The 25923-nt window shown below is 39.1% G+C and overlaps 1 protein-coding gene across 1 annotated transcript in view; it reads left to right on the forward strand.

Annotated features, from left to right (window-relative positions):
• The window catches only part of LOC124623179 (fructose-1,6-bisphosphatase 1), a 96952-nt gene extending 76567 nt beyond the window's left edge, over positions 1 to 20385 (forward strand). Inside the window, exons 5-7 of the mRNA XM_047148983.1 lie at positions 3740 to 3877; positions 17415 to 17531; positions 19799 to 20385. Coding sequence (XP_047004939.1) covers positions 3740 to 3877; positions 17415 to 17531; positions 19799 to 19987 — 444 coding nt within the window. The 3' untranslated portion in view covers positions 19988 to 20385. The remainder of the gene's footprint in view (positions 1 to 3739; positions 3878 to 17414; positions 17532 to 19798) is intronic.
• The last annotated feature ends 5538 nt before the right edge of the window (positions 20386 to 25923 follow it).

Below are 25923 nucleotides of genomic sequence, written 5' to 3' on the forward strand. Positions count from 1 at the left end.
GATCATATAATACAGAAGTAAAACACATTCCAAAATTTTACAGTGCACTGACATCAGCAATATAGGCATCTAGTTTTGTATATCTGGTTGGCAACCTCTCTTGAAAACAGAAATGGCCTTCCCTTTTTTTCAAATGCTTCACTTCTCCAATGAGCTTTTACATACCCTTTATAGAACCAGACAGGTATCCCAGCTCAGTTGTGTTTCCTCTCTGTAATATTAACAGACCAAGACACTAAATGGAACTATTCAAAAACTTGCTTTCCCATAAACATACACACACTTTCTTCTGTAGTAGTCTGGTCACAGGCATTTCCTACCTGATGTCAGGAAGGCCCACGTCACACAACAGCCTTGTTGCAAATACTGCAAAGTTTTCTACATGGAGATAATTTCTAACTATATGCATATTCACATGAATGGACTGTAAAAAAACTGTATCTAACTGCTAATTTGACTATATAATAATTGATAAACATTTTGCAAACAACGCTGATGACTTCAATGGTGACTTCACTGTATCTGCCATTTGTCACCATTTTAAACCTTTTTTGACACTACTGATGACTGTTGTCTCTACAATTGCACCTTTTTTTAGTCTTCCCTTTCCTGTCCCACATTCACTCATTCTCTGTAATTTCTTTTCTTATACCTTTTCTCTTCTGTACATTTTTCTCATAGCATTGCTGGTTATTTCCATTGTTGTACAATTTGAAAGCAGTAGTGTCATTACCACACAAGAAATTGCTGTAATGCTGACTTTAGACATGTTATTGTCCACAGACTATTGTCTCTCAATTGGCACCTAGCATTGTCTGACTGTTATAATCATTATTTCTGAACTGTACCTCTGCTCTACACAGTACACAATTCCGTAATTTTTTTTAATATCCTTCTGCATTTAGTATTGCCTTAAACACTATAAGGGAGCCACACACAATTCATGAAGGACACTCTTATACTGTAACACCACCTTCCTTCATTCTTCACCACTGTTAGCAATACACATGATGTCATGTAACATTCTCCATCCATTCACAAAAACCAAACTCTTCCATCAGATTTCCTCAGAGTATAGTGTGATTCACCTCTCCAACTCACTTGTTTCCAGTCTTCCACTGTCCAGTGGCATTGTTCTGCTCTTTATGCTACTTCAAGTGGTGCTTAACATAGACTACAGAAATGTGTGGTTTACGAGGAGCAACCTGGCCACTGTACCCCATTCTTTTTTCCTCTCTCTGTACAATAATTGTCCTAGATGGATGGCTGCTAGCAGTTTCATGCAGTTGTGTACAAACACCTCCCACAATGTCTGACAGCCTCTTGTCTTGGTTTTGCTGTGATTATGATGGACATGTTACTCAGGTGACATTCAATGACTCTGACAAACTGTGCCACAAAGTTCAGTACCACACATTAGTTAGAAGTGACATGGCAGTGGGCCATGAATTTCATTTTGTATATTTCCCAGCAAATCTTCACAGTTGGCAGCTTCATCAGTGAGACCTCCACCATGACTACCACTCCTGCTCACACAGAGATTCAGCGTAATCCTAGAAAGGTTACATACATAGCAGAGAAACTACAGTGGACTATAACAGGGTCACTTTCTGTGATTTCGTAAGATAAACAATTATGTTTTTGTAATTTCTGGGGCTTTCCATCTATTGTGCTAGGATTAAAGAGAATCTACATTAGTATTTCTGAACAGTGCAACACAAAAATGACTATATAAGACTGAAGTGAACATTGTTTTAAAAATCTTGTGCTTGACAATACATAAATGATTAAGATTACAGAATTGTACATGATTACTAACTCTGATTTCTTTCTAAGGTGCAAAAATACCCACATTCTGGAGTCAGAGACTCTCAATGTTACATACTTTCGCATTGAATTGGAGGAGGCCTTAGTATGTTAGTGAATAAAGTCCACATGATTTGTATGTGACTCCACAAAGAGTGAGCTATGGTTGCTGAAGGGCTATGACAAGTAAATTAGTGTTCTGTTGCATTGAAGATATTTCAACTAGTGAAATGTCATGCAGACAAGCAGGCCAGGGGTGTCCACTGTTCTTCTGTTATGGCTGGCACTATTTTGTTATATGTCTCTAAATACCGGCATGCTGATACACAGCATGTACCGTTGCATGGAAAGATAACAGAACTTTGAGTTCTAATTCTTCTAGAAAAGCTTAAGTATTGTGGTATGAACAGGACAGTGCACAAATGGTTTGCTGCCACAAAAATCTTTGGTCATTTGCCAAATACCATTAAAAGTCTGATAGATAGCCAACCAACATTTAAAAGAAAATTAAAAGAATTTCTGACTGACAAATCCTCACGTTCCACGTCATTACGAAACGTTATATTCATAATTTATGGAACAAGTATTAATGTATATGACAAATCCTTACATTCCACATCATTACAAAATGTTGTATCCATAACCTATGGAACAAGTATTAATGTGTGTATGTACACCTCCTGTATGAAGTGGTTGCTTTTTAAATTGCCTATTTATATATACTTCAAAGGTAAGGAAGGTAAGATCGCACATTCCACCTACTTTCACCCATTACCACTACATTTAGTGTTTCACAGTTGTGTCCAACATACATTGATTCGTCATCCTGGGACAAAGTTGGAAGTGTAGCTCATCTAAAAACACTACATTTTGTGTGTCAACTGTATTCTGAGAGGTGTTTGTGGTTTGTGGACAGTGATGAGAACAAGGTGGCTCAGTGGCTGTCACACTGGCCTCCAGGTGTAGTGATATTGATAGCACCAAACAGACATTTTGATTTAGGTTTTCCATGTTCTCCCCGATTTGAACCAGGTGAATATTAAGATGCTTATACTAGAAAAATATGGTCACTATCCTTCAGGATCCCTGCCTTATCTATTTTGCTTTGTGTCTTCTGGCTTTATGAGCGCACTATACCCTACTCTTCCTTCTTTGTTGGAAATGGAAGCCACCAAAATGACATACATGCACCAACACAGGGAAATCTGCAACTGTTCATCCACCATTGAGTCTACACTGTGGATGAATTTTTACGGTCTGTTACAGCCATGCACACAGGAGTTGGTCATTTCTTGTAGTGACTTTCTACAAGCCTCTTCAATCCACTTGTTTTACGTCATAGCAGGATGCAGTGAACAACAAAACTGTCATTCTATGAAAAACCAGCTTCCAAGGCTGCTGAACTTGGTAACATGATATCAATGAGGCTTCTTTGTGGTTGCTTTGATGTTTTGATTCTGTGTGATTGTTCATCAGTATCAGATTTGTGTGACACTAGAAAGATAAGTCTTAAAAGAGAGTGGGCTCCTGGGAATAACTAAGTGCATGCAGATCAGCTCTGCAACATCAGTCACTTAATTTGTACTCAGTTCAAGATCATTGGGATAATTCTTTATAGGTATTGCAATTTGTCTGAACATTGTGTAGTATGATACAATTCTGTGCAAGTTTCATTCAATGAATCAGGAAATTAGCTGTATTTCCTTCTCCTATGTACATTTACAAATTGTATAACTAATTTGTCTATGAGTCTGAAGCATAATATTCATCATTGCTACTAATAGTTCAGATAGGTTGCATGTTGAATAAACAGCTACCGTATTTCTCAAAAGTTTTCGTGATAAAAGCTATAAATGAATCCACATTTCATAAATAACATTACCATTTTAAAATGTATTTGGGCATTGAAATATAATTTTTATTAACTTTTCAGGCTATAGGAGAGTTCATTTTGACTGATCGTAATATGACAATTCCTAAAAGAGGTAAAATCTACAGTATAAATGAAGGCTATGCTCATAGCTGGGATCCTGCCATTCTTGAATATGTCGATAAGAAAAAGGATCCAAAGGTAAGTGTCCCAAATAGTAATGCCCATTCTTATTCTTTATATGATGAGCGGAAGTTTTGCTGTTGTCATTATTAATTCTTTTTAAGATTCAACAGCTCACTTTGTACTTGTTTATCTCACAACTCAGTTTGTTCGTATTGCTCTCAACTTTAACCATTTGAGACAAATTTCCACAAGCATTAAGACTCTGATGACACCTTTTATGGTAGTTATGGATCACCAAAGGTAAAAGCTTGGTGCATGGAACTCAATATCTTTTAACAGACAAGACTAGTGCAGAAAGCATATGATAAAGACTGGAAGTACCCACTGTTCAAGTAGTTTGAGTGCCATATTGAAATTCCATCCTGCCTTTCCGTCTAAACAAAACATGCTGCTGAATAGTGTTTTTAATTAAGGAAAACATATTTTACATATCATATTAAGATAAGAAGACTATGAGAAAAAGACCTTAATCTGACATTGTTGGTGTATTATCATGCCACATGAGAAAAGGGATAATTATATAAACTATGTAATGAAACATTGTCTGTTTTGTCACATGAGCATATATTTTCAGTACTGATTGTGAGTGACACGCACTACTTGACAAGAAAGTCACAGACAAAGGGTAACTTGAGCTGGCCAGGCAATGGCCCTTAAACAAACAGTTTTTACATATATTATTGTAATTACTACATTTCCAGATTTATAATGAAGACTAAATATTCATAAAGCTCCTGCATGAATGACAGAAACATCTGAAATAATACTTTTTGTTGGACATTTATTTGCTCCATGAAAAAAATTAGAGTTAGGGCTTGGAGATACATGAAAGCTTTTTCCCCTCAGACAGTTTGGTACTCTCAGATGATACAGAATTGTTTACACTAGGGGCAAAGTTTGCAGATAGTTACTGTCTGATAGTTCCTTGCTAGTACTTTCTGCAAATATCTGAGAGTCTCATGAAGGCAGATGTAGAAAGAGTTTACACACAGTGAATTGTGTATTGTGTTTTATTCATCTCATGACATTCATTTGCAATTCATTTGGTTTGTATACAGGAGACATGTCAAAAATTTATAATACAGTTACAAAGATTTTTACATTAATAAATAATAGCACTACAATAAATAATAACACTATAAGGATATTTCTTGGAATGTGTAACACTTTATATCCAGCTCTAATTTCCAGCTTGTCCTTATTAGATATTGACTCTAATTAGTCCTCTGAGAGATTATAAAGTTGACCTTTTAATCAAATACACAATACACCATATTGCTAGGAACACACATTTTTAGAGACTATTTATTCAGCGATGTTACATAATGAAGATCAAAGAGAAAACATAAACTACCATACATATAACACATCAAAGAGTAAAATATGATTGTTCCCAAAACTCCCACAAGTTCTCGAGATGTCAATTCGTGAACTCTGAAAGTCCCACAGCTTGACAGCACCACTGATGTTTACCTTTAGGCAGTGCCTTTGTCAAAAAATCAACTTGCTGCTTATCGGTACTTACAGGTTTCACACTGAATTTTCCTGTTTTAAATAAATCACGAATATAGTGGTGCCTCACGTCAATGTGTTTTGTTCGAGCATGATGCACACCATTGTGACTCAGTACAATGGCACCTCTATTATCACAGCATACACTTACTGGTTTTTACTATGCGTTACACACAATTCGCGAAGCAATCCTTGAAGGTATACCGCTTCTTGCGCTGCTGCTGATAGAGCCATATACTCAGCTTCTGTAGTTGATAGAGTGAGGGTTTGTTGTCGTTTTGAAGTCCAGGAAACTGCTGTCCCAGCTAACTTGAAGATATAGCCGGTCGTTGATAGCCGCTGATGGAGGTCTGATGCATAATCAGCATCACAGAAACCTTCAATTTCAGTTGTTCCACTTTTTCGGTAAATTAGTCCTACATTGACTGTGCCTTTAATGTATCGCATAATTTGTTTGACCACTTCCCAGTGGATTTTCCGATAATTAGAATTGAATCTGCTTAGAACCCCCACAGCATATGCAATGTCCGGTCTTGTACTTTGAGCTAAATACGATAGTGATCCTATGGCTTGCTGATAAGGAATGCGATGTAACACAAGGTTTTTCTCATCTGTCAATTTATTTTCACATTTTTGCAGCTTTGAACAAGGTTCAAATCGATATGCAACCGGATTACAATGTTCCATACCAAATTTCTTGAGTATGTTTGCTGCATATTTGCTTTGATCAAAACTAACCGTTCCTTGTTTCCTGTTTCATTTTATTCTCATACCAAGACACCAACTAAGTTCACCAAGATCTCTCATCTTAAACTGATTCATTAATCCTTTCTTCAATTCTTTCTTCCACTTATTATTTCTACTAGAGAAAATGATCAAGTCGTCTACATAAACAGCTATAATGAGTGTATTTTGTTTCTCAATTCTTAAGTAAATGCAAGAATCAAATTCTGACTTCTTTAGGTTCATTTTATGTAATTTCACATCTAATTTCATATTCCAAATGCGTGACACCTGTTTCAGACCATAAATTGTCTTCTTCAGCTTGCAAACCTTCATCTCCTCCCCCTTCTTAACGTAGCCTTCAGGTTGACGAATGTAAACTTCTTCATCGAGATCACCATATGGGAAGGCATTTGAACATCCATATGTTCAACGTCAAGGTCAAATTCAGCTGATAAAGCTAACTGGTTGTCTCTTATAAAATCCTATAAGTTTTGCCCATTAAACGGGCTATCCACATAACTGAAGAACTAAGCAGGGTCTAGCAATGTGGTTTCTGCAGAAATAGGTCAAAATTAGATCATTTAATTAGTCAAAGACAGATAACTGGGAAGGTGTGGGAATTCAATGTAGATGTTTACACATTATTCCTAAATTTTAAGTAGGTGTAGGCCAGCATACACTGACACAATCTTAAATACAATAAGGGAATTTGAAATACCCACAAAGTTAATCACATTGCCTAAAACGTGTGTGAACAAAACTTTATCACCTATAAGGGTGCCTGTAGGAGAACTGAAAATGTTAATGTGAACAATGGGCTGGGACAAGGGATGCCATTTCATCTATTTCATTTAACCTCATCTCAGAGATCAATAGAGAATTTACTGAAACTAATTCACAATGGATCCAACTGCAGGGGGTGAATGTTGCTAGACTTGCCTATGCAGACAATGCAGCATTAATCAGACTGATGCAAAATTATTACAAAATCACCGAGAAAACAGCATTGCAAGTTTATGAAGAAAAGAAGGCACATCAAGTGTTGCCTGTCTGCAACTTGATGTGTTTTCTTTAAAGTAAGTAGCAATCTGTCTTTTCCTACATTGTTGATATTTAAAATAAAATTTTTTGGACCTGTATGTGATGAAAATAACATGGACTACAGGATAAAAAAAAAGTTAAGAATTATGAGAAAAATATCGTAACATTACCAAAGTGCGAATGAAGAGAAGCCTGAATTGTGCAGACCATATAACAAGACTGACAGAGAGACTACCTATAATAACATTCTGGAGAACAATATGTGGAACAAGGGGAAGAGAGAGAGAGACTCAGAATTAGGTGGCAAGAGAACATTCAGGAGGACACAGCCAGGATGAACATCAAAGCCAAATGGACAAACAGTACACTCAACAGAAAGAAATGGAAGTGGCTCACAGACCAGGCATGTGGTCGATAAGGTCCTTGGCATATACAAAGTAAATGAGGTGCAGGAGGAAAGTAACGAGACTGAGAACACTGAGAGCAATCCGGGCAACACTGTGTCATACTACTTGTGCAGACCAGTGTGTTCATCCTTTCCATATGTTTAGTCTGTGTCTCAGCTCTGCACAGCAATCACGATTCCTGAGAGTGCCACCAATGAAGTTGTGTTTTCATTGTGCATTATGGAAATGGAACAGCGGAATTTAGAGCATGTTACCCATCAAGTTTTGTGTTAAACTTGGGGAATCTGCGAGTGTGACCTTTGAGAAGTTGAAAGAGGCCTATGGAGAACATTCCTTATCAATAGAACATATTTTTTGCTGGCACAAAACCTTTTTGGAAGGCCAAGAACACACTGAACGTGAACCTTGCTCAGGGAGACCAACTAGAAAAACCGACAAAAACATCGAATGAGTGCATGCTTTTGTGAGACTGTTCCTCCAGGACAAATTGTTTTACAAAGACACCCTTGAGAGGCTCAGCCAAAGGGTGAATTGAATGAGACTGGACATTACAGACAAGCGGATGCTGCATTGTGACAACACCCCATGTCACACGGCCACTTCCATCATGGAATTTCTTACCTCAAAAGGCATTCTTCTTGTTTCACAGCCACCCTACTCATCTGATCTGAGTCCTTGTAACCTTTTTCTCTTCCCAAAATTGAAAAATGTCTTACAAGGATGTCATTTTGGGACTCTGAGAAACATTCAAAAGAATGTGACCATGATGTTGAAGGCCCTACCAGTTGAAGCATTTCAGTGCCGCTAACAAGATGGGAACAGTGCCTCTCCAAGTGTGTAACTGCTGAAGGGAACTAGTGTGAAGGGGGCAATATTGTTAATTGAAAAAATAAATAAATAAAAACTTTGGTAGGTAAAAAATCAGTCTCATTACTTCTCTCATGCATCTCGTATTACAATATACAAAAGTATACTGGTGTGCAAAACTTAAGGACAAAAATAAGTTTTTCCTGATGTGTCACTGCCAAGCAACATAACTTGATGAAACTTGGGCCACACAAAGAAAGATCTGCTACAGCATAGTACAGGAAGTAACTGAAATAAATGTATAGTAAGATGAACAGAAATGATTCTCTTGTTCAAAGAGAGTAATTACACTGAAGTCATTGTGATTCAGGATGGCCCTCTGAACATTAAAGAATTGTGAATTGTGATTTATTAGTCTCATAACGTACATAATCTAAATCATTTGATTCAGCTACAGGAGACACGTCAAAATTTTGGTAAAGTTTTACCATATACATACAACACCTGATTTTAACAAATGGTACCATAACAATAATACAGTATAAAAATACACATACAATAAAAACTAGCAATTAATAACAACAACTGATTTTAACAAATGGTATCATAATAATAATACAATTTTGTTACACATATAATAAAAGACTAAGAATTAATTACCCCTTGCTCAAATTATCATGTCATCCTCTATGAATTCTTCTACTGAATAGTAGCATTTCTCCCACAGAATCTGCTGTAGCCTTATTTTTAGGCTCTCTGGCTTTATATTAAATATATTTTTGCCCATTAGCTTGTTATATATTGTCATCCCCATGTACTGTGGAGTTCATGCATATAATTTCAAATGGTGTGTGGGTAACATAAAATTGACGTCTTGGGTTGTCGGGTGTTCTGCCGGATATCAGCGTCGTACTTGCACGATATTTTGGTCATGTAGCTCGTAACCTTCATCAGGTGCAACCTGAGACTGCTCCTCGAGTGGACCTGGTCCAGTATTTATGCCTATGGCCTTCCCCCTCCACCAACGGCTGCAGCCGCTTCCTCTGTGGTCCGCGCCCATTCCCTGTGACCTGCTGGAGCGTTGCTGCTCAGTTTTCCGTCCGCTGTGGTTCTAGGTGTTCCCCCTGTGGTCTGCGCCCACCAAACCCACTCCTGGGGGTTTCATCTACGGTCTGGGGTACCAAGCGTTCCCCCTGCGGTCTGCACCCGCTCACCATGACCTGTTGGAGCGTTGCCACTCCGTTTTTCATCCGCTGCAGCTCTGGATGTTCCCTCTGCGGTCCGCGCCCACCAGTCCCATTTCTGGGTGTTCCATCTTCGGTCTGGTGCGCCTGGCAGTCCGTCAGGGGCTCGTTTTCCATCCCCATGTCTCTGGTTCTTCTGTTTGTGTAGTGTTGCAGCTGGCCCCGTTGCTCCTTTAACAATTCCAGAGCCGGATCTCAGGCTCTGCTTAGCTGGTACCCTGTGTCACGGTTCATAAGATCGTCAGCCATTTTAATTTCTATCAGTTCTCTTATAACACTGTCCCAAAATCTGGGTGTTTGTGCTAGAATCTTGGTATCCTCATACATGTTCAGCAATGGCTGACTTAGTCACCTGTCTTAATCTAGTGTGCCTCTGATGTTCTTTGCACCTGATCTCCACAGTTCTTGTCATCTGGCCATTGTAGGACATGCCGCATTGACAAGGTATATTGTAAATCCCTGGTTTTCGTAACCCCAGGTCGTCTTTGACACTCCCCAGCAGTCCCCCGATCTTGTTGGACGGACAGAAAACACACTTGATATTGTGTTTACGGAGGATCCTACTGATTCTGGCAGAAATAGAGCCAGCATAGGGCAGATATGCCACCTTCTTTGCTTCATCTTGGTCTTCTTCAGGAACCTGTGGTATAGTGGCTGGTTGGAGTGCCCTCTCAATTTGTCTGTCCGTGTATCCATTCTTGGAGAAAACTGTTTTGAGACGTTCTATCTCTATAGGTAGATTCTCTTGGTCTGACAGGGCCCGTGCTCTGTGGACCAAAGTCTTCAGAACCCCATTCTTCTGTGCAGGGTGGTGACAGCTGCTCGCCTGCAGATATAAATCAGTGTGTGTTGGTTTTCGGTACACACTGTGGCCAATTGATCCATCTGCTTTCCTCTGGATTAGTACATCCAGAAATGGCAGCTGGCCATTCTTCTCCAGTTCCATGGTGAACTCGATATTAGGGTGGCATGAGTTAATATGTTCAAGAAACTCATTGAGCCTGCCCATCCCATGTGGCCAGATCATGAAGGTGTCATCCACATACCTAAAGAAGCATGTGGGTTTAAATGTGGCTGTCTCCAATGCCCTCTCCTCAAAACTCTCCATAAACATGTTGGCAACCACAGGGGACAGTGGGCTGCCCATAGCTACACCTTCAGTTTGCTCGTAATATTGATTTCTGTACAGGAGAGTTTTGAGGAGAGGGGATTGGAGACAGCCACATTTAAACCCACATGCTTCTTTAGGTATGTGGATGACACCTTCTTGGTCTGGCCACATGGGATGGACAGGCTCAACGAGTTTCTTGAACATCTTAACTCATGCCACCCTAATATCGAGTTCACCATGGAACTGGAGAAGAATGGCCAGCTGCCATTTCGGGATGTACTAATCCAGAGGAAAGCAGATGGATCAATTGGCCACAGTGTGTACCGAAAACCAACACACACTGATTTATATCTGCAGGCCAGCAGCTGTCACCAACCTGCACAGAAGAATGGGGTTCTGAAGACTTTGGTCCACAGAGCACGGGCCCTGTCAGACCAAGAGAATCTACCCATAGAGATGGAACGTCTCAAAACAGTTTTCTCCAAGAAAGGATACACGGACAGACAAATTGAGAGGGCACTCCAACCAGCCACTATACCACAGGTTCCTGAAGAAGACCAAGATGAAGCAAAGAAGGTGGCATATCTGCCCTATGCTGGCTCTATTTCTGCCAGAATCAGTAGGATCCTCCGTAAACACAATATCAAGTGTGTTTTCTGTCCATCCAACAAGATCGGGGGACTGCTGGGGAGTGTCAAAGACGACCTGGGGTTATGAAAACCAGGGATTTACAATATACCTTGTCAATGTGGCATGTCCTACATTGGCTAGACGACAAGAACTGTGGAGATCAGGTGCAAAGAACATCAGAGGCACACTAGATTAAGACAGGTGACTAAGTCAGCCATTGCTGAACACTGTCTAGAACTAGATCATGCCATTAAGTATGAGGATACCAAGATTCTAGCACAAACGCCCAGATTTTGGGACAGTGTTATAAGAGAATTGATAGAAATTAAAATGGCTGCCGACCTTATAAACCGTGACACAGGGTACCAGCTAAGCAGAGCCTGGGATCCGGCTCTGGAATTGTTAAAGGAGCAACGGGGCCAGCTGCAACACTACACAAACAGAAAAACCAGAGACATGGGGATGGAAAACGAGCCCCTGACGGACTGCCAGGCGCACCAGACCGAAGATGGAACACCCAGAAATGGGACTGGTGGGCGCGGACCGCAGAGGGAACATCCAGAGCTGCAGCGGATGAAAAACGGAGTGGCAACGCTCCAACAGGTCATGGTGAGCGGGTGCAGACCGCAGGGGGAACGCTTGGTACCCCAGACCGTAGATGAAACCCCCAGGAGTGGGTTTGGTGGGCGCAGACCGCAGAGGGAACACCTAGAACTGCAGCGGATGGAAAACGGAGCAGCAATGCTCCAGCAGGTCGCAGGGAATGGGCGCAGACCACAGAGGAAGCGCCTGCAGCCGTTGGTGGAGGGGGAAGGCCATAGGCATAAATACTGGACCAGGTCCACTCGAGGAGCAGTCTCAGGTCGCACCTGATGAAGGTTACGAGCTACGTGACCGAAATATCTTGCAAGTATGACGCTGATATCCGGCAGAACACCCGACAACCCAAGATGTCATTAGATCGCCGGGAAAGCCTGAAGAGTTACAACATAAAGTTATTTTTATTTCTTGTGTTGTATGTGTGGTTAAAATGATTTTCCTCAAATAATTTTTGTCTGCTGTGTACAAAGATTATTTCCTCAAATAATTTTTGTCTGCTGTGTACAAAGATTATAATTTCATAAATGTATATGGAGGGAACTGTTAGGATTTGCAGGTTCCGAAATAGTGGGCGACAAGATTCTTTTTGTTGTGCACTACACATGTACCTTATAATTTTCTTTTGCAGTTTCAGTATTCGAGATACACTACTTGAATTTCCACAGAAAATGATATCATACCTAATGACAGATTCAAAATAACTATGATATGCTATTTTTTGTATACTCATGTCGGTAGAGTTTGCTAGTATTTGCATTGCAAATGTAAAGCTGCTTAGTCTATTTGATAGGAACTCAATATGTGTACTCCAGTTTAAGTTGTTGTCCATTTTTAGTCCTAGGAATTTGACTGTGTTAACTTCTTCCATAAGATGATTGTGATGATGTATTTTAAGATCCACACATTTCAAATGTTTGGTTTTGAAATGTACTATATTGGTTTTTGCAATGTTCAGTTTCAAGCCATTTAACAAGAAAGTGAGACATAATTATTAATGGGGTGTGTGATCACCATGGACATCAATGCATGATCTGTACCATGCTCCCATACTCGGCATAAGATTGATAAGGAGTTGCTGTGCCACGGTGTTCTGTCCCTCCACCAGTGCAGTTAACAACTGCTGGTTGACCATTGGTGCATGTGAACAGGCTTCAGTACACCTCCAGAATGTATCCTACATGTGCTCAATGGGATGTAAGTCAGAGGAATGGAAGGCCAGTTCATTCACCAAATATTCTTTCATTTCTAGAGCTCTTCCACCTGTGCTGTTCAATGTGATCACACATTGTCATCCATGTCAAGGCTGAATGCAGCCCTGAAATATTGCACAGGGGGAATGAGTGCAGAATGACAACAATGTTGCCCAGTGAGCCATGCTCAAACATCTGGAGGTCAGAATGTTCATGCAACATTATGCCTCCGCACACCGTAACACCTGGAGCACCAAAATGATCCTGTTCAACAATGTTCCTGGGTGCATTACATATTCCCACCTCTTGCCATATGAGAGTATGTCCACTATTGTTAAACATGATCCTTTTGGTGGTTACAGCACAGGGAAGCACAATGTTGCATGTGTATACTGATCTACAAATCTTTGACAGGATATACTTGCTGGTCAACATAACTGTGACACTGAACTCCTTCCCTATGTGCATTTTTTTAGGGATGCATTTGGCCCCAACTTGATATGGTGAGAGCTGGGAACAGATAATGCTCGTAGGAACATTGTTAAACAGGATCATTTTTATGCTCCAGGTGTCATGGTGTGGGAAGGCATAATGTTGCATATGACCACATCAAACAGCACAGGTTGAGGAGCCCTTGGAATAAGAGGACATTCAGTGAATGGACTGGTCTCCCTGCTCCAAATTTATATCCCTTTGAGCATGTGTGATATGCATTGTGGAGACGTATGCACCAATGACCACCCAGCAAATGTCAACCATGCTGGTGGAGCAATGGAACATACTACCTCAAGAACTTCTTACCAAGATGTGGCGGCAATGGGAGTACTTTGCAGATCATGTGTTGCCATTTTTGGTTATCAAACACCCTAATGAGAACCATGTCCTACCTCTTCCATGGTGACTTCAGTGTATTTATTACCTTTGAATAAAAGTGTCATTTCTGTTTGTCTCATTGCATATATCTTTGTTACCTTCTGTACTCTACTGTAGCAGTTCTTTCCATGTATGGTCCAAGTTCCATTGAGCTATCTATGTTATTGAGCAGTGACACATCACCTGAAAGTTACTTTCTTGCTTAAGTTCTGCACACGAGCATTCAATGAGTCAGCTATTAATATTAGAGCATTATATTTGTTAAGTTTCATTGAAGTTATATAGTGTGCAAGCAGCTAACAACTTGTATATGATATGCTTAAAAGACACTTATAAGAATATCCTGTATAAGTTAAAAATGAAAATAATCAGTTATTGATAATATAATGTAAATGGAAAGATAATAAAAAGAAAGAAATCTTCTCACAAAGCAGCAACAGGGGAACGCACACACAAAAGGATTTAACTTTCACAGGCTTTTGGAGCCAGTGTCTTCTTCTTCTTCTTCTTCTGGCAGAAGAGTTGAAGAAGAAAGAAGAGGGATGAAGCAAAAGGATTGGAGAGGTTTTGGAAAAGGGGTACAGTTTATAAAAGTCATCCAGAACCCCCGGTCAGGGGAGACTTACCTGATGGGATGAGAAGGACAGACTGATTGTTGAGGACTGCACCAGATGAGATTTGAAAACATGAGAGCTTAAAGGTGGGAGACAGGGTAATATGCAAGACAGAGATTACTACAAAAACATCGTGCACAGGTTAATTAATAAATAGTGGAAAGCTAAGTGGATTGCATGTAACAGAGATGGTAGGGGGATGGCAAAAAATAGACAAGTCAGAAAGTCTTCTGCATCTTTCATTTTCTGACTTGTCTATTTTTCACCATTCCCCCTCCCACCTCTGTTACATAATCCACTTAGCTTTCCACTCTTAATAACTCATGCACAATGTTTTAGTAGTAATCTCTGTCTTGCATATTACCCTGTCTTCTACCTTTAAGCTCTCATGTTTTCAAATCTCATCTGGTGCAGTCCTCAACAATCAGTCTTTCCTTCTCATCCTTTCTGGTAAGTCTCCCCTGACCCTGGGGTTCTGGGTGGCTTTTCTGGACTGTACACCTTTCCCTAAACTTCTCCAGTCCTTTTCCTTCACCCCTCTTCCCTCCCCTTCAACTCTTCTGCCAGAAGAAGGAGCCATTGTCTCCGAAAGCTTGTGAAAGTTAAATCTGTTGTGTGTGTGTGGGTGTGTGTGTTTATTTTTATTTTTTTTATTCCCCCTCCCCCCCCCCCCCCCCCCCCCCCCTTGCCACCGCTTGGTGAGTAGATATTTTTTTTCGTCTGCCCATGTGAATTATATCGTTTAAGTCAAGAAAGCTTCTTAAATAGTTTATGCCTTACAACAACCCTTCCTTCAAACATCATGGATTTCTATAAAGAAAAGTATTTCATACCACTCACTGTGTTGGACCTTGGCTAAACAATTGTAATCACTAGTGAATATTGTATTGCTGAGTTCATTTAATTATATATAAAAACAAAGATGAGGTGACTTACCGAACAAAAGCGCTGGCAGGTCGATAGACACACAAACAAACACAAACACACACACAAAATTCAAGCTTTCGCAACAAACTGTTGCCTCATCAGGAAAGAGGGAAGGAGAGGGGAAGACGAAAGGAAGTGGGTTTTAAGGGAGAGGGTAAGGAGTCATTCCAATCCCGGGAGCGGAAAGACTTACCTTAGGGGGAAAAAAGGACAGGTATACACTCGCACACACGCACATATCCATCCACACATACAGACACAAGCAGACATATTTAAATATGTCTGCTTGTGTCTGTATGTGTGGATGGATATGTGCGTGTGTGCGAGTGTATACCTGTCCTTTTTTCCCCCTAAGGTAAGTCTTTCCGCTCCCGGGATTGGAATGACTCCTTACCCTCTCCCTTAAAACCCACTTCCTTTCGTCTTCCCCTCTCCTTCCCTCTTTCCTGATGAGGCAACAGTTTGTTGCGAAAGCTTGAATTTTGTGTGTGTGTTTGTGTTTGTTTGTGTGTCTATCGACCTGCCAGCGCTTTTGTTCGGTAAGTCACCTCATCTTTGTTTTTATATATAATTTTTCCCACGTGGAATGTTTCCTTCCATTATATTGAGTTCATTTAATCTTAGGCTTAACTTTATTGTTTGTAAAACACCATATTATTAGAGAAGCAGAGTTAATGAACACATAATTATCTTTACCATGGAACTAAGAAAACAACAATCTATTAATTTTTTTTTAGATTTGATGATAAAGAATGACAATGGTGCCCACAAATTCAGAAAACTTTGGGAACCAGTCTACATTGACAGCATAATCTACGACACTTCTGCCACACAGAAATTCAGAGGAAAGCAGTTTTTCACTGCATGACCAACAGAATCATTAATCTCCCATTACAACAGAATGAAATTACTGAAGAGTTATGTATACCAAAACATACAGCAACAAATAAGGACTTCAATGCTGATATGGTAAACAAAATGTATACTACAAAATTAAACAGGAAAAGGAGTGATGTAGATAAAGTAATAACACTAACAAGAGAAGCAGAACCAGAAACAATGAAATACGTTGCTTTTCCTTGCTATGGTGCCATATCAGACAGAATAGCCAATAATTTTTGTAAAACTAATGTATGAGTCAGATTCTGCACAAACAATAAAGTAGGGACAACAGTCAGACACAACACCCAAAAAACAAAACTGTTTACACAATCAAGGATTTACAAAATCAAATGTGGTGACTGTGAAAATTTCTGTGTTGGGAAAACAGGTAGATGCCACTTCATCCAATTTAGAGAGCACACACATGTAAGCAAGAACCGTAAATCTATGAAACTACAATCATAACACCAGCAGCATTGAGGAATCTTTAAAGGTACTACGTAGGGTAGAGAAAGGCAGATTAATGGACACTCTACAGGAAAATGAAATTTATAGCACCTTCCAAGAACAAGCACAATACCTACTCAATGAAAAACGGACCTCAGAAATAAAAATGTTCTTGATTTCTTTAGACATTTACCCCAACATACTGTAAGTGCACACTCTTAGTGTCAACCTCTCATGATATATACAAATCATTGCAGTACATAAAATGAAATATTGACTAATGTCACTGACTAGTTGCTCTTTCATGTATATCTTACATTGCTATCTCTGCCTAACATAAACCTGTATGTCAAAATCTTGTAAGTATATGAATGTCAACAAACTGCTAAATTGCTTGTACTTTACATTGTTGTCATTACATTGTATTATGTTTTGTAGGTGCTTGAAAATAGCTTAATGCCAAAATTACAAGTGTAAAATAAAACACTAAGAGCTGAAAGCAAGATGACATCATTTAAAAAATAATTATCTTGTTTTTCAGCATGGAAAACCATATGGTGCACGTTATGTAGGATCTATGGTAGCAGATATTCATCGAACACTGAAGTATGGTGGTATTTTTATGTACCCAGCGACAAAGGATGCACCAAGTGGAAAGGTAACTATTAGATTTAACACTATTCATTAAATAACCTCATAAATTTAGTATTTTATTCATCTTCAGCAACTGTACTTGTATTTATTGAAAGAATCAGCAACCAGCTGCACAAAAGAAATTGTATTTCTGTAACCAGTTTCAGGTACTTAGTGCCCTTCTTCAGAAGGTTATAACTATCCTATTATTTATGACTATTAAAAATAAGATGCATGCAGCATATTGCTGTGGTCCTTAAAAAACACAAGGACAATATGTAATACAATAATGAATTCATTAATACAAAAAGGGCTCATAGAAGCTTATATGTGGTTCGTAGAGCTTGTACAAAAATGGTATAAGGAAGTCAAACAAGTGCAGACATCATGCCATAACTGGAGCTAACAAGTTGAAGGGGAGTAGTTAATCGAAGCTAAGTCCATGAGGCTGGTGGGCTGTGAAGATATGCTGGAGAGCAATTTCTCATCTCCAAAGTTCAGGGAAATTAGTACTGTATGAGAGGATCCAAGCGGTTTGTGTGATGTAGCAAACAATATGGTCCCTTGAATTATTGTGTAGAGCATGCTGAAAACCTGGGTACTGAAAACCATTCCAGACAGACAGTTCTTTTGGGTCTGCTCACAGAGTCAGTGAATTTAATGGTGATCATTCATTTATAAGTAATTATGCAGTGAACACATGGTCACAATTTAGGCTTGGGCAATTATTTAATTGTACTTCAGTTCCTGTTTTGCACTTCTGATCATTGTAGCTAAGTAAGACTAATTGTTTTTGCATGCTAAGGAGTGTCTTGCTTTAATTGTAAGATGCTTCAGATGTCAATGTCTTCTGTTTTAAAAAGAAGGGTTTTAGAATCAAGCTTGCCTAATACTTTTGATAAATACTAAAATATCACTTTTGTTAACTGTTTACTTTTCTCTAGATTTAATTTATGGTTGAGGCATTCCATAATGACTGGGTTGTGTATGTAGATGGTAGTATAATTCATGGAAAAAAAATTAGTACTGTGCTACAAGAATCTCTGTTGTAACCGCTCTTGCTGAGTGTGAAAATCTCCATATTCATTGTTGGTCACTATTACTATTTCATGATTGGGGAATTTACATGAAACTCTTTCTGTAGCAGGTAGTCACTTTGATATTTTATGCAAGTGGCCAATGGAAATAACTGATTACAATCTTTGGCTGACATTTCACATTATCTTCATGCAAAGTATTTCACACAATGAATCAGTTTTTATCTCGCTACTAATGGCTACAATGTATGAGCAATTAATAAATCCTCAGCTTTTCACACCAAAGATTTGTGGGTATTATTATCATCAGTAAGAGACAGTGCTTTTGGGACCTTACCACAATATCCTTGTATTGCCATGATACCAGGTTTACATTGCCCTTCAGTGGTGTAGAAGAACATTCTCTTCCGTAATTAATACAAGCAAACAGATGTCTGCATGTGGACTACTAACTATGGAAGCAGTTATATAATAATTTTCTGAGAGCTCTACATTGCCTTTTGGATGGTCATTACCATTAACCAACTGTCTGTTCTGGTGAATGGCTGTGCACAAACAGAAACAAAGGGCCACTGTAATTGCCCCACTGGAGAGTAATTTGTTCAGCACATCACACCAAAGGAGTTCAGTGGACATTTCACAAAAAATGCTGTCAGGACCTCTCCCTTCTCTCCTATCATCCCTAGCCCTTTTTGATGGCTACTTCTACCTGGTTACCTGTGCATTCCCACAATATTTTACACTCCCCCCAATTCCCCCTCCATTTTTATTCTGCAGATGCCCTTATTCAGGACGTATTTATCCCTGCCTGTATGATGTGCCATGTCAGTTAGCACTACAAATGACTGAAATTAACCTTTCTTAAAACTAGTCGCAGATACATTTAGCTGGCAAATACTTAGCGTTACACTTTGTGTTTATGAGACAAGCTGCTTTTGTTTCACTCATAAAAAAAAGTAAAATAGTCCTGCTGTGATTTCCTTTCACTGTGTGAAATAAATGATATTGTTGGCTTTTAAGATACTCATTCATTAGTATTTTCAGTTGTTTGCTCATAATCATTTTCTCATGCCTTCAGAAAGTCATACATCTTACATCAGAAATCCATACTCAGTTGTTTAAAATAACAATTTAAATGTGAAGGTTGCTTCATAAACAAAATATGTCTTGACACCACATTTTATGTGCAGTAAGCTTACAAAGACAATAATTTCATACAGAATCAATGTTAATCCCAGTTGTTCTTACATTGTAGTTGCGGCTTTTGTATGAGTGCAACCCCATGGCTCATGTGATGATCACTGCTGGTGGCCTTGCATCCAATGGCGAGAAATCAATTCTGGACATCATCCCTACGAAGATTCACGAACGTAGCCCCATTTTCATGGGGTCTCGTGAAGATGTTGAGGAACTGCTTGAAATAATTAAAAAGCACAAGTCATAGAAGTCTCTGAAGCTTTATTTACAGTGCCTGAATCTCATGGGTACAAAATTAAATTTGTGTAAAATCATATTTGACAATCAAAGAACATATATTATTTTGTAATATGTCATGAAAAATGATAATAAATAATAAATCAGAGCATGTAACTATATTTGGTAATCCACCATTCATAATAAAGTAATCCTGAGTGTGTCTCTATGTTCATAATGGGTTAACTGGAAAAACACTCACAGATTATATGGATTCAGATGTGAAATCAGTGTCTCTAGCATTGAATACTATTTTAGAAATTTCTTGTTATGCAGTCAAAAGACAAAAACTATATTGTAATAATGAATATGTGGCATAAAACAATGTGACTACATCAAAATACAATAAATATTTTAATTTTCAGTGTATTATTGAGTCATTCATTGTGTTCCATGAATAGATTCACCAAAACAAAGGTTAAAATAATACCTGTGGCTGACTGCTCACTTAAAAAATGGGATGAACCTGGCACCCCTACCACGCATTCAAATCTTCCCCCCCCCCCCCCCCCCAACAGTTTATGGAGCGGATCCAAATTTTCACAAAATCTTAAAATGTGTGCATTAACCCCTTTTCATATACTAAAATAAAGTGCAAATCAGCTGGTAAAAGAGACTATATTTTTATCTTATTAATACACACTACAATCATTTAGAAATTGCTGCACTGGTACTGTACCAAAATATGTTGATTTCAGGGACTGCACTTTCATGGATCATATCGATGAAGCAGGAAATCTGTATCATTGGACTGTGCACTACTTTTATAGATATGTGAGAAGGACTTTATCTCAGCTGAGTGGGACATAACGGCTGACCCGATAATTTCAGCAGATGCAACTTATTGTCTGTCATCTCCCATTACTCTTCTTCCTACTAATGCACGACTGTGCTAAAGCAGAAATGTGATATCATGCACAACAGTGGCATATAGAGCCATATTATTCACCAATCTTGGTTACTTAATTCCTGTGTGCCCTAGCACCCACTGTCCCCATTCCCAGCCTCTGTAAACAGAGAAGGGAGTTCACATTATTATTTGTATCTACACTACTGGCCATTAAAATTGCTACACCACAAAGATGATGTGCTACAGATGTGAAATTTGACCAACAGGAAGAAGACGCTGTGATATACAAAGGATTAGCTTTTCAGAACATTCACACAAGGTTGACGCCGGAGGCAACACCTACAACGTGCTGACATGAGGAAAGTTTCCAATCGATTTCTCATACACAAACAGCAGTTGACCAGTGTTGCCTGGTGAAACGTTGTTGTGATGCCTCGTGTAAGGAGGAGAAATGCGTACCATCACGTTTCTGACATAGATAAAGGTCGGATTGTAGCCTATCACGATTGCAGTTTATCGTATCGCAACATTGCTGCTCGCATTGGTCGAGATCCAATGACTGTTAGCAGAATATGGAATCAGTGGGTTCAGGAGAGTAATACAGAACGCCATGCTGGATCCCAACGGCCTCGTATCACTAGCAGTCGAGATAACAGGCATCTTATCCGCATGGCTGTAACAGATCGTGCAGCCACGTCTCGATCCCTGAGTCAACAGATGGGGACGTTTGCAAGACAACAACCATCTGCACAAACAGATCGACAACGTTTGCAGCAGCATGGACTATCAGCTCGGAGACCATGGCTGTGGTTACCCTTGACGCTGCATCACAGACAGGAGCGCCTGCAATGGTGTACTCAATGATGAACCTGGGTGTACGAATGGCAAAACATCATTTTTTCGGATGAATCCAGGTTCTGTGTACAGCATCATGATGGTCGCATCCATGTTTGGCGACATCACTGTGAACGCACATTGGAAGTCTGTATTCGCCATAGCCATAATCACCCGGCGTGATGGTATGGGGTGCCATTGGTTACACCTCTTGTTCACATTGATGGCGCTTTGAACAGTGGACGTTACATTTCAGATGTGTTACGACCCGTGGCTCTACCCTTCATTTGATCCCTGTGAAACCCTACATTTCAGCAGGATAATGCACGACCGCATGTTGCGGGTCCTGTACGGGCCTTTCTGGATACAGAAAATGTTTGACTGCTGCCCTGGCTACCACATTCTCCAGATCTCTCACCAATTGAAAATGTCTAGTCAATTGTGGCCAAGCAACTGGCTCATCACAATACGCCAGTCACTACTCTTGATGAACTGTGGTATCATGTTGAAGCTGCATGGGCAGCTGTACCTGTACACACCATCCAAGCTCTGTTTGACTCAATGCCCAGGTGTGTCAAGGCTGTTATTATGGCCAGAGGTGGTTGTTCTGGGTACTGATTTCTCAGGATCTATGCACTCAAATTGCACGAAAATGTAATCACATGTCAGTTCTAGTATAATATATTTGTCCAATGAATACCCGTTTATCATCTGCATTTCTTCTTGGTGTAGCAATTTTAATGGCCAGTAGTGTAATTAGGACATGCACTGTAGAACCTGAAGGGGATCTAGATCTACATCCATTCCCTGCAAACTTCTGTGCACTGCATGGCAGAGGCCATTTTCCATCGTAACAAATACTAGCATTTCTTCAAGTCCATTTGCATGTGGAGCACAGGAAGACATACTTTTTAAATCCTCTGTGCATGCTGTTATTAGTCTTATCTTTTCTTCACAGTTCTTAAGAGAATGACATGTAATTCTTGAAACTTCATAAGTAGTCTTTTGTGGGATAGTTGGTGTCTGTCTCCAAGAGCCTGTCACTTTAAGTTTTTCAGCATTTTTGTGACACTTTCCAGTGAGTTTAACAAGCCTGTGACCATATTTAATCTGCATCTGCTGCAAACCACTGTGAAGTGCATGGCAGAGAGTAAGTTCCATTGTACCAGTTATTAGAACTTTTTCCCGTTCCATTCCAATATGGAGTCTGGCAAGAATGATTCCTTAAATGCTTTTGTGCACACTGTAATTATTCTAATCTTGTCTTCATAATCTATATGACAGTGATACACAACATGTTGTAATATATCCCTAGATTTATAACAAAGTGGGTTCTAGAAACTTTCCAATTAGTTTGTCACAGGACAGTTTGTGTCTGTCTTCAGGAGTCTGCCACTTCAGTTCTTTCAGCAATTTTGTGACACTTGCCCATGGTTTGAACAAACTTGTGACCATTTGTTCTGTCCTTCTTAGTGACTGTTCAATATCCTCTGTTAGGCCTGTTTGGTACAGGTACCACACTCTTGAGCAATATTCCAGGATGGATCACATGAGTGTTTTGTATGCAGTTTTCTTTGCATTTCACTAACATTCAATCAATGAACTGCATTCTGCCACTGCTTTACCTATGACCAAGACAGTAATTTATTAATGAACCAATGTGTGCATATGTGATCACTCTAACTGCTACATTTGGGGATTTGTATGAGTTGACTGACCCCATTTGTGACTGATTGATGTTGCAGTCAGAGGGTACCAAGGGTTTTTTTTTTTTTTTTTTTTTTTTTTTTAATTGAGTGCAAAATTTCACAGTTTTGAACATTTAAAGCAAGATCTTATCAAGATATGATATGTATTGCTCACATAGAGATTGTGAGGATAAGATTACAATAATTACAGCACACATGGATGCATTCAAACAGCCATTCTTCCCATGCTCCATACATGAATGGAAAAGGAGGAAACCTTAACAACTCGTACAGATTAGATTAGATTAGATTAATACTTGTTCCATAGATCATGAATATGACACTTCGTAATGATGTGGAACATGTCAGGTTAATAAAAGATGTCTGTACAAGATATTACATTACACAAAATATTGCATGACACTAATGTTTAAGTTTTTTCCCTTAATTTATATCCAAAAATTCAGCCAATGAGTAGAAGGAGTTGTCATCTAGAAATTCTTTTAGTTTATTTTTAAATGTTAGTTGGCTATCTGTCAGGCTTTTGATGCTGTTTGGTGGGTGACCAAAGACTTTTGTGGCAGCATAATTTACCCCTTTCTGTGCCAAAGTCAGATTTAACCCTGCAAGTGAAGATCATCCTTTCTCCTGGTGTTATAGCTATGCACACTGCTATTACTTTTGAACTGGGTTGGATTATTTACAACAAATTTCATAAGTGAATATATATACTGTGAGGTTACTGTGAGGATCCCTAGATCCTTAAATAGATGTCTGCAGGATGACCATGGGTGTGCTCCAGCAATTATTCTGATTACACGTTTTTGAGCAATGAATACTTTTCTACTCAACGATGAATTACCCCAGAATATGATACCATACGAAAGCAGTGAATGAAAGTAGGCATAGTAAGCTAATTTACTGAGATTCTTATCACCAAAATTTGCAATAACCCTAATAGCATACTTAGCTGAACTCAGACGTTTCAGCAGACCATCAATGTGTTGCTTCCAATTTAACCTCTCATCAATGGACACACCTAAAAATTTTGAAAATTCTACCTTAGCTACAGACTTCTGTTCAAAGTCTATATTTATTACTGGAGTTGTGCCATTTACTGTACGGAACTGTATATACTGTGTTTTATCAAAATTTAAAGAGAGTCCGTTTGCTGAGAACCACTTAATAATTTTGTGAAAAACATCATTTACAATTACAACACTTAGTTCTTGGTTTTTGGATGTTATTACTATACTTGTATCATCAGCAAAAAGATCTAACTTTGCATCTTCATCAATGTGGAGTGGTAAGTCATTAATGTACAGTATATCAAGAACAGTAAAGGACCTAAGACCGAACCCTGTGGGACCCCGTACTTGATAGCCCCCCAGTTTGAGGAATCAGCTGTTGTTATAACATTACATGAAACACTTATTTCAACTTTCAACAACACTGCCCCCCTCAAACCGTAATGATTTAGCTTATCTAAAAGAATTCCATAATTTACACAATCAAAGGCCTTTGAGAGATCACTAAAAATACCAATGGGTGACGTCCAGTTATTCAGAGCATTTAATATTTGATCAGTGAAAGCGTATATAGCATTTTGTTAGTAGTTTATTTTTACAAATATGGGAGGCTACTCTTGAATACATTACTTTCTCAAAAATTTTTGATAAAGCTGTCAGAAGAGAGATTTGGCGATAGTTGTTGACATCCGACGTATCCCCTTTTTTATGCAATGGTTTTACAATGGCATATTTCAGTCTATCGGGGAAAACACCCTGCTCCAAAGAGCTATTACATATGTGGCTGAGAATCCTACTTATCTGTGGGGAACAAGCTTTAAGTACCTTGCTGGAAATGCCATCAATTCCGTAAGAGCTTTTACTTTTCAGTGAGTTTATTATTTTACTGATTTCAGAGGGAGAGGTTGATGGAAATACAGTTGTTTCAAACTGCACAGGTATGGCCTCTTCTATTAGTAGCCTTGCCTCTTCTAGTGAAGATCTAGATCCTATTTTCTCCACATTTAAAAAATGATTATTGAAAATATTTTCAATTTCTGATTGTTTGTTAGTACACTTGTCATTCAGTTTTATGGCACTAAAGTCTTCCTGTGCTCTTGGTTGCCCTGTTTCCCTTTCAATAATATTCCAAATTGCTTTAATTTTATTATCAGAGTTACTAATCTCACAATGGGACATACCCAGTTCTATACATTTCATGGTGGTTTGAAGAGTGTAGAGGGAGATGTGGATGTAGACCGCTGTGCATTTGTGCAGTATTTTTCAGTTAGTACTTGATTACAGATAACCAACTCATCTACTAACAATTTGAAATTATTATTCATATTGTGTGCCAGGTCATTTACATAAAACAGAAACAATAAACATTCCAGTACATTTCTGTGGGGCACGCGCAAAACTACTTCTATTTCTGTTGGTAACTCTCCATCCGAGATAATGTACTGTGTCCTCCGTAGCATCATTCGTTTGATTCTACAAAAAGTGAGTGTCAAGGATACTGGACATT

Source organism: Schistocerca americana, chromosome 7 (assembly GCF_021461395.2).
Source record: "Schistocerca americana isolate TAMUIC-IGC-003095 chromosome 7, iqSchAmer2.1, whole genome shotgun sequence".
NCBI lineage: Eukaryota > Metazoa > Arthropoda > Insecta > Orthoptera > Acrididae > Schistocerca > Schistocerca americana.